General features: G+C 37.1%; 1 protein-coding gene across 3 annotated transcripts; it reads right to left on the reverse strand.

Annotated features, from left to right (window-relative positions):
• Positions 1-262: 262 nt before the first annotated feature.
• On the reverse strand, positions 263-8,363 carry LOC124132875. 3 transcript variants are annotated; one of them, XM_046497020.2, is made up of 8 exons: positions 8,233-8,363; positions 4,472-4,549; positions 3,819-3,904; positions 3,069-3,452; positions 2,537-2,896; positions 1,688-1,723; positions 1,251-1,556; positions 263-950 (listed from the first exon to the last, which is right to left on the reverse strand). In XM_046497020.2, coding segments are annotated over exons 2-8 (1,209 nt in total). In that variant the 5' UTR covers positions 4,474-4,549; positions 8,233-8,363; the 3' UTR covers positions 263-915. The 3 variants fall into 3 exon arrangements, with proteins under 3 accessions (XP_046352976.2, XP_046352975.2, XP_046352977.2); XM_046497019.2 differs by having other exon boundaries at positions 8,223-8,357; XM_046497021.2 differs by lacking the exon at positions 1,688-1,723 and having other exon boundaries at positions 8,223-8,358.
• Positions 8,364-10,818: the final 2,455 nt, after the last annotated feature.

Consider the following 10,818-nt stretch of genomic DNA (forward strand, 5'->3'; position numbering starts at 1 on the left):
ATTTTATGTGCTACTTGTGACATTTCAAAGGCATTTGACTGGATACAACACGAATCCATCCAAGTGAAGATAATGCAATATGGTGTTATCGAGAATTAACGTCTATGTAAAAACGTTGAGGAGCTAGTCTATTTGTAAAAATATACACATATGTCAGTGTCCAAAGATTCAATTATTTACTGATGACATTTTAGATGAAATTATAAGTGCTGATCACCTATTGATAAAAAGATAGGAAATGTCATGGAAAACAAATCAAAGCAAGACGTACATAAATTTATTCATTGGGCAAATTCATTCATGTACAAATCTTCCCACACAATCTTTTTATATTTAGATACATAAGTGAATTTACTAGTGTAACACCAGCTGAATTTATTACATCTTAAACCTTCTCAGATGGTGCAAGCGAGTAGGGAAAAACCGAAGTTACATATACCTAGCCAGACGCTTTTAAACAAATTGATAGATTGACAAAATTAATAAGGGATTTTTGTTGTTTTGAATCTGTACATCGATAGTCGCACAAGCGGAAGAAACAAACAGTTCTCAGTCTGTCATCACTTAGCAAATTGCTAGGCCTAACAAATAAGATGTTACTATTCTGTCATCAACATACTGTTCATATGGATCTCGTATTAAACATAGCTAACACAGTTATCTTTTATGTTGTTACTATCAACATATATTTGTTACAAACATTTATTGACAAGCTTTCCGTCAAGGGAAATGTTCTAGTTAAATTTTGAATCTATACGTAAATCGCTCACAAATGAGATATGACTAGTCTGTTATATAAAACTAGTTTACATATTCTTCTTTTATACAGTTACTATTAAAAATAATTGTGTTACATGAAGACATGAAATGATGGACAGCAGTAAAGCCACGATCGATGACGCTGATTCCCACGTTCTATCCCACTATCACTCCTTCACAGGCCGCAGAAACTGAAACATGTTTTATAAAACTATATCAGTCATCATCTACATCTTATTCTTCTTATTATTCTCCTTTGTTCAACTGAACAGTAACTGGCGAATTACCATCATAAATGTCACATGCATTAGGCATCATTGTCATTATCAACATCAGCATTATTTACAGACCGCCGTCATGTAGCTGGATTATTGCTGAGTGCGGTGTTAAACAACAAACAAACAAATCATTTCAGTTGAAAAGATTAGAATCAATGTAAATGGGGGAACTAGTGTTTGTATCGTGAGAAGATTAAGCCAGAAATATTTTACCATCGATTTCCGTGAAACAAGTGGAAGTCACAGCTTCGCTCTGACCCGCTACTCCATCCACCAGCAACCGGAAGTAGTATAGCGTGTCTGACTGGAGCCGTGGGACACTGAGTGTCCATCGCGTCTGAGGCATGCCTGTGTCTGCCGTTACGTTAGTAACACTCCATACAGTTGAGTCTTTCTGCCAATAGGAAAGAATAAACACATATCCCTGACTACGTGTGTCAGTGAAGGTCCACTGCATCTTAACACTGGAGGCCGTGTGCTCTGTGCAGTAGAAGTCAGTTGGCGGGGAGGGTCTTGCATCTGAAATGAAATAGGTGTCCATCTTGGTCTCAGTTTTATCCTTAGAAATACATGTGGGATAGTGGTCCCAACATGATAGCTGTGTCAATGTTTATTTATTTGAGGGTACATGAGAATGATGAAATACTCACAAGGTCGATTGGTGGTGGTTGCAGTGGCTGTTTGTCCTACGAAATATAAGTAATATTTATGGTTGTTTTGCACGTATCCTATTCCTGATAACGTACGTAGGTGTACGCTTAAAAAACCTTCAAAGAATGCGTTGCTTCATTTACACCGTATGTGGTAGCACATATGCTTCAAAAATTCATGCTGAATATTACACCTATAGACGCTATTAAGTTTATAAAATACAAGACGGATTTCACAATGTTATTCATGGACTTGCTTCTATATTTCAACTGTCAGTGCGATTTAAACGAATAACAGTCAATGCTGTAAAGTATGTGTAGAATATATTATATAAATCAGTCATACAGCCCGTTGTGTTAAGCTTTAGAGGTTGCGTGATTAGAAAACATATTCCGCAAACAATGGAACATAACAATATGAATATTTCATTTTTCATTGCAACGTGTTGGTATCGTTATCTGACTTGTAGTTGTCCGATATTCGATCACGAACGTTTATACTGCTTAATTTCGTTTATCCAACATACCCGTTATCCCGACATAATCATATTCAACCAACCATGTCGGATTAACGGGACTTGACTGTAGTATACATATGACTTATTACAAATACATGCTGAATTTTACAACTATAGACGCGGTTGCAAAGTTTAAATAATACATAGCGGATTTCACAATGTTCTTCATGGGCTTGTTGGACTGTCATTCGTCACTGTCAAACGAATAAGAGTCGATTAATGCTGTTAAGTATTAAATGGTTACGTTTAATAATATTTCCGATTGTTGATATGTATAGACGTTTATAGATTCAAATTGGTCTTTGGGATCAAATATTTAATAAAATCTTACCAATAACAAAAACTGTCTTGTTGTCACTGTAGTCTTCATTAATGACAGAACACCTGAACTCTCTCCCATTGTCTTGATTCGAGACTGTATGAAGCAGTGTTGACGCCGCGTCATACTGACAACCCCCTGACCCAGACACGGGAGTAGGAGGCTGATAGGTGATGTTTTGGTCGTTTGGATATCGTGTCCAGGAGGTGAACTCGTTGTCTATAGATCGCCACTCCCATGTCCACAGGTTCTGGAGATTGTTCACATTAAACTGGTTTCCGATCCTGCCTGTACATCTGAATGAAATCAGCTGACCCTCGTCATAAGTGACCCTGTCGGGACTGGGGAACATCTCTATCTGCTCTGGGTAAGCTGTAAGATATAATAGAATCACTGATGTTCATGGGTGAGCAGTTTACGACAAAGGATGTCAATACTTCGAAACACTGATGCATGTTGACGTCAGATGTGTTTTCTGAATTACTCAAAAACATTGTAAGGACATCTAACACATTACATTGATAGTAACTATAAACATAAGTACTTCTAGCTTTGATGTTGGTGGTTGCCTCATCACTTCCAGCTCCCCCCGCCATGTATAGGGTGGAGCAATAGTATGTAGAAGCAGCATCAGTACATCTCAGACCTGTCAGGATGAACTGTATGCTGCCTGTTGCTCCAGTAATAGAACCTGAGGCTGTCATCCGCTGTTGTAGACCTGGGTCCTCTACTTGTACTGACGAATCTGTGTTGTTCATTCGTATTATAGGCTGATTAGAACCAGTAGAAGATTTCTTGCCAATCTCTATGCTTAACACTTGTGTTATCCCAGGTGCATCTGGACTACAGCTTAGTGTCAGCTGAGATGTTGGGCTACTTCCCCCAATAGTCATTTGTATTGGTGATGTGGTCAGTCTTGCCCCTGTGACTGAAAAAGAAAACAACATTCATGTGAATCACTGATGCAGAAGTCGACAATTTGACAAAATGTCAATGATCATGATTCATACACTCCAAATATGCGTTGAAAAATATGTAACATTGTACCAGATTTGATTTAAGTTTCGAAAGATGAACATGAATGAATATGTTCCCCAAACCAACACGTATCTACATGTTCGTGTACGATATTCGATCCCATTTCTTCTACGTAATACCAGCGACTAACTTCTCTAATATCAGGAGAATAATAAGTAAAAAGAATATGTTTAACAGTGAAGAATCACAGCTTTACAAAAAGGACGCCCTTTTTCTGATAACTATGTGGATATGGCAACACGTTGTTTGTACTTACTTCCAGAGAGAAAGGTCAGGAAAGTCAAAAGACAATAAAGATGACAACACTTCATGCTTCTTTCTACCAGATGCTGATACCTGTTCCTGAAACATATTAATGTATGTTGACTTTGGAGAATACAAAGGAAAACCTTATGGAATATTGTTTAATATCTAGATCACATATTACTTTACATGTGGTGTACTTAAAGTAATCATTTGTCTCAAGTTGTTGAAAGTAGATGAAACATATAATATTATTATGTGTGGCTGTACCCCCCTTCGGGTGCAATACGATTTACTGGCATGATCAATTTGCCCCCAAATATAAAAACTCAATCCTGTGTATCGCTTAAATGATGTTAAACATACAGTATTTGGTAGACATTATTTCCTTCATGCAATTTATTAATCATTGGCGAGATGATAATGGCTTTATCAAACCTCCAAGTTAGAATGATGAGATCTGAATGGTTCACGTGATCTTGATCAAATACTATGAATCACTTCTACCTGGCTTCGAAGCCAAAATCCTCACCCTTTTCCCGAGTCAGTGAAAGTCACGTGATATAGCACGAGTGGACCGCAGCTCAGTCGAACAGCTTTATCAACCAATATTGAATTTGGTTTAATTCATTTCACATTGATAGATTAAATATGTCGGTAACATACATGCGTTGTACTCCGGGTACATGTGGTTCAGTGCGTCCTCCGTTGGGTTTTACACCGCTCGCCCCCGGCTCGTGGTATCTGATAAAAAATCCGTACAACAATATGTGTAAAAAAGCATTGGTCATCAAACTGTAGACAGTATTGAGGCATACTACTGATTTTCACGTAGCTACCTCTGTCCATATTTGTATAAACATATACAGATTTTATTCCATCAATCAACGCACAGAAGTAGAAAGGTCTTTAAATTTCCTCGGGCTTAACGGTATGACACCCGTCACTCACATATTATGCATAAAAATTATGCATGTTGCTTTACGCCGCAGACATTAAGTAAGGAATAGAAGCCTTAAACCATCTAAGTGACCTTTTTAGTCTTTTTACTTCCTTGTTTTCATTGTGTTATTTCCTTGTGGTATCAACTCTTAAATCATAAAACAAGCGTCAGTGAGCATATGCCTTGATCAAACGCCTGATCAGATGATGCGAGGCGGTTGTCAAAGTATTGCAACCTATATAAAACATTTAAATTAACATGTCCCGTATGAACACGTGATAGAATGGTCTTCAGAAATAAATAATTACAGCTGCAGTGTGTTTTCAATTAATTGCGGTTTCCTGATTATTCCTGGTCAATAAGAAGACAATGCATATTAAGTTGACTGAGAACACATCCGTTGTCACATACAAACACAACAATGCATCTTCATCAGGGCTCAAAAACATTCAATATAATTTTTTAAGGATGGAATTTAGTTGGTTTATCTGGATGTATTTTCCGACAAGTGACTCTGTCAGGACACTGGACAACGCGGTAAGGTAAGGGCTGAAAACTGGTAATGTATGCTCCAGTGCGTAAATTTTCTATGTAAGATCATCTTTTAAATAGTCGCCTCAAGTAAAACATCGCTTATCTGTATCCACCATTTCGCAGTGAGAGGAACTGAGTTTTGCTAAACGCCATTTTGAACGGGTTCTCATCTGTCGACAAGCACGAATACTATTGTATGGTATTCTGTGATATATCGAAAGCATTTGACAGAGTTTGGCATAAAGGATTACTTCATAAATTACAAAAATACGATGTAACGGGCAAGCTATTACTATGGTTAGAAGACTATATTAGTCAGAGGAGACAAAAGGTTTTTGTAAATGGCAGCTTTTCATCTTTGAAATTCACCAGAGCCGGTGTCCCCAAGGGCTCGGTATTAGGTCCCTTTTTGTTTCTGGTCTACATTAACGATCTCGCTGATAATCTAGTGAATTCCACTCGCCTTTTTGCAGACGATACTTCCATTGGTACATCATCTCTTCACTTACAAATGATAGAACACAGATTAAACAGTGATCTAGAGCTTCTCAATACCTGGGCCAATAGATGGCTAGTTAAGTTTAACCCGGACAAAACAACATTTATTCTGTTCACTCATTGTAAAAACCGCACTGCAGATATCATTTATAACAATACCGCACTAAGCGCATCTATCTCGCACAAACATCTGGGCGTTACTCTCTCCCATGATATGAAGTGGACAACTCACGTTGATAACATTTGCCGCTCAGCTTCCAAAATGATTTGTTCGTTAAGAACCGTGAAATATTTACTTGATAGACAAACCCTGTCCAAAGTCTATCTTGTTTTCATAAGGCCTATATTAGAATATGCTTCAGAGGTATGGGACAACTGCAGTCATGAAAATTCCGAAAAACTTGAAATGATTCAACTCGAAGCCGCTCGCATGGTAACAGGTCTCCCTTAATTCTCCTCAAGATCGAGTTTATATTTTGAGACAGGATGGGAATCACTATCTTATAGGAGGTCAAATAAAAAACTCTGCACAATCTACAGTATTGTTAATAACCTATGCCCATCGTATTTACATGACATGTTACCACCCAAAGTATCAACTTTTAGTAGATATGAGTTACGAAATCAGAATAATCTGAATTCGCCGCAAGCACGAACAGTCACATACCAACAATCATTTATACCTTCTTCAATCAAATTATGGAATGAGTTACCCCCTGAATACAGAAGTGCAACATCATTATCAAATTTTAAACACATGATTAAAACAACCATTACAGCTCCACCTCCATACTTCTCAATCGGCAACCGTAGAGCTAATATTTTACATACACGCCTAAGGCATTCTTGCAGTTCCCTAAATGCAGACCTCTTTAAAGTAAATTTATCTGATACTTTGTCCTGCTCTTGTGGAAACCCATGTGAAAACAACATACACTTTTTTCTTGAATGTCCCAATTACACTATTCCTAGAAATATCATGTTCGCTAACATTATAAAAGCTGGAACTACATGTACAATACAAAATATTCTCTACGGTGATGTATCCCTATCTGAAAGTCACAATAACCTCATCTTCAACAGCGTTCAAAAATATATAATGTCGACTAATAGATTCGAGTAACCCTTTATCATTAATACAGAATATCGCTCTGCGACCATTTATTATTAATTACGCCATCAGTGAATAAACTGCATGCATGTATATGATCATGAATACATGTGTATCTCTGCCTCCTTCTGTACACATAATGTTTACGGGTATATATATCCTGGTGTATGTGTGTAAATATGTGTATGTATATATATGTATGCATGCGTATTCAAGGGTATATGTGTATGTATGTACATGTAGTGTGTGTGTGTAAGCATATGTGTACATGTACATAAGTGTATGTATGATTGTGTAATTATATATGTAGTTTTGCATGTATTTTGGATTAATGTGTACATACAAGTAAACTGTGTCTATAGACAATTCTTATGCATGACTGTCTATGTTACTCTTGCAAACATTATGTTTATGTTCTTGTGTAAATATATTTCTCTTTGTTACTTCTCTTTGTAATAAGTGTATATGTATCTGAGTATGTGTATGTATGTATGTATGTATGTATGTATGTATGTATGTATGTATGTATGTATGTATGTATGTATGTATGTATGTATGTATGTATGTATGTATGTATGTATGTATGTATGTATGTATGTATGTATGAGTATGTATGATTGTGTGTATATATGATTATGTGTATATGTTTGTATTTCTGTATACGTATGTATATGTATGTGTGTATGTATATGTGTATATATATGTATAATCAATGTCTGTACATATAGAGTAGGGAAAGGGCCACCTAAGTTGGATAACTTTTGCCCAATCCCGTTGACCATATATGTCAATAAAATATGTTTAAAACAAAACAACGGGTTTTCAGTTATATCACGCACGTCGTATGGTTGTGATGCAGGCCTCGTACGTTTAACATTTTGCTGTCACACGAACACAGATATGACTAACATAGAAACTTTGGTCATGACACACCTGATATGATATTTCTAACTGCGATGGCTGGCTGCGAACATGGTTGTACAATCAACAACAAAAACGTCACCGGTGATCTCCATACATTCACCTACCACAACCTCAACAATGTTATGAATTTTTCAGCTGTATAATTAATAAAAGGCGTTGTGACAGCATGCTGTGTGGGTCTGTACAGCACAGGGGATTATATTTATAATTCGATCAATCCTTCATAAATTTTGCCATTCATTTCACATATTCCTCGGTAGAATTTTGGTTGGGTAGGGAATTCCTGTCAGTTCACAATGGATATCAGGAAACTAGTTTCTCAGGACAATGTTTGAGAAAACGCAGGTGTCCGAATAGGCAAGGTTCGACTGTATTACTATAATCATGAATACGACCCAAACGCTTACCTTTGCTTACCTTTAGGAGATCCTTGTGTAAACACTCTTATCACACATGTTCACGCTGGTGACGCTGTCGCATGACCCGAGATGTTCGTCACACAGGCGCTATACCGACCTCAAGCTGGTGCATTCAACAAGGAAGTATAACGTTAAGGCCGGTGTCCCGGTATAAACTCTCCCCGGCCCCGTACAAATTCTCCCCCCGTAGATTTTATACCGGTACAGATTCTCCCCCGGAGAATCTGTTCTGAAATAAAATCTCCCCCGGGCGGATATATTTCGCGCCCCCCTCAGTATATAGTCTCCCCCCTGATTATTCGTTTTTTGGCAAGGTCTTTAAGAACTATATTCTTTAAATAGATATCTTTAATGTACGGAGGGTTACTTTAAAAAATAGATTATGAAATATGGTCATAATTAATTGATATTTCAGCATATTTTATTTGGTAACTGTACCCTCCATCCTAAAATAATTTTAAGACATAATCATACCAAACAAATTTGAATGAAATGACTTAATGTAACAAATACATGTACGGTTACTGTTGTAACTGAATTCAGAAATCTTATTAATCCTCGCAAACATTCGGTTTTAACACTAACTACGTAAAAACTGTCCACATATCCACGCCCGCCTCCAGCTCAGGCTGCCCGTTATACTCTGATTTAAGATCTAAAATATATTCCTTAATACAGGCTACGATTTGAAAATGGTATCAGTGCAATATCAGTGGCAACCAGGTTTCTGTTAAACATACAACATCATAACTATCTAATTCAGCACTGATTAAATCTACTAGTCTTTGTCTTTGACTGCGTACGTTTAGATGTATAATCTTTAAAGGGGCACTGATCTAAAGCAATTCCCCGGGACTGGTCGTTGCCTTTGTTATTGTTTTTTCCAAGTGAGTACCCGGATGTGTAGCGGAAATCTAGACTAGTTCGCGACCTCTGCTGCGCCATTCGTAAGCGCATTAGTCACTTTTATGGGTAGTAATAAGGGCGTATGGTCACATCCATCAACAAAATGAAATACAGTTTTCGAGATAATAAGGAAATGTAGGTATCTTTGTGGGTAGCATCGGTAATGGTGACTTGCTTGGTAATTTTGCGATTTTCGTTTACACTGTTTTGACTTGCAACACAAAGTAAATATTTCACCTGAGCATTGCTTTTTTATAGTGTGTATATTTTTTTACTGTCAAAATGTGTAACATTTTCAAATTTATTAACGCCTAAATATTCAGTTATTTTACAAAGTGACTGAAAAACATTTCCTTCTGTATTATTATAATAACGAATTCCAAACATGTTGATGTTTAATGTCATCACCAAGAGACTGAAAATGTTATGTTGAAAAGTACATTTCTATGTTGTATGGCTTCTAATCCTACATAATAATCTGTTGTGATGTTTTTAGGCCCTTTTGATCGTCTTAATCAATTTTAGTGAATCTACAATCAAATATTTTAAGAGATATATATCGTTTCGGGATGTTATAACCCGTGTTCGTTTCTCAACTGATCACATAGGTGTCAAGTCTCAAGGGTCGGCTGAGGAAGGCCACGTGACAACTATTGTCATAACGTTCACGGTTCCTAAAAAATACATTGAGTGATAGATAACAATGAGCAATCAATCAACGTATTATCAGTTAACCCTTTGAACAAAGTATGTTGTTTTTACATGGCACTTTACGCCATGATATGAGTGTATTCCCTTTGTTTTAGTAAACTTAGACATGTAAACACTCACTTTTGACATATCCCCTGTGCAAGATAACAGTGACTCATCAATCAACGTATTTTCTGTTAATCCTTTGATGACTAGGAACGATCCGTTGATTTACAAAAAAAGTAAATCAACTGATCATTCACCTCTTGCTGGGCTGCCACGTGCATATTACATAACAAACATTTCACCTCACCTCAAACCTGGATTTAGATTGAATAATTACCCCAGGCACAATAAATGCCAAATGGGACCCTTTGTCAGGTAATCTAAGTGGTGCTACCAATAATTGTACCTGTAATAAATTCATTAACTGAGCATCAAGTGAATGACGACAAATACACAAGTGTAGGGTTATACCAGAAGACGTGGATGACAACGAGGGAGTAGTAATCATATTATCGACGCAATCCGCAATTCACTGCATGGATACTTTTTTTATTATTAAACTATAACTATCTGGAGTATTTCCAAATGACGACATCCGATGAGCTCCGCCGTTCTTTTTGTCTGTTTGTTTAGGCTGAAGAAATAAATTCACATGCGCCCTTTGTCGAAATCTTTATAGATCACAGTTAACCAATCATTGTTCCAAAATGCGTAAAACAAATATTGCCTCCAGCCTCTAAGTTTATTGAGTTGTCCTTGCAGACGGTAGCCCAGTCTCTGGTCACGCTCAGTTGCGTTGCGTATCATCCGGGTACTCACGGGGAAAAAACAATAACAAAGTTAACAACCAGTCCGGGGAATTGCGTTAGATCAGTGCCCCTTTAAATCTGGACTATGCAAAGGTCCTGGATGCGGATGGATATCACCGCAGCAGATGAGAAAAAGTAAAACTAAGAATGATAATCGGAAATTATATAAGCAA

The sequence above is a fragment of the Haliotis rufescens genome, unplaced genomic scaffold, assembly GCF_023055435.1.
Source record: "Haliotis rufescens isolate VD_foot unplaced genomic scaffold, xgHalRufe1.0.p SCAF_18, whole genome shotgun sequence".
Taxonomy (NCBI): Eukaryota; Metazoa; Mollusca; class Gastropoda; order Lepetellida; family Haliotidae; genus Haliotis; species Haliotis rufescens.

Excerpts from the sequence above, each read along its gene's own strand:
- LOC124132875 (XM_046497020.2), bottom strand. Across the intron at positions 3,453-3,818 it reads CCTGACCTTTCTCTCTGGAA|TCACAGGGGCAAGACTGACC; the intron begins GTAAGTACAAAC and ends TTTCTTTTTCAG. Across the intron at positions 1,724-2,536 it reads CAAGACAGTTTTTGTTATTG|GACAAACAGCCACTGCAACC; the intron begins GTAAGATTTTAT and ends TATATTTCGTAG.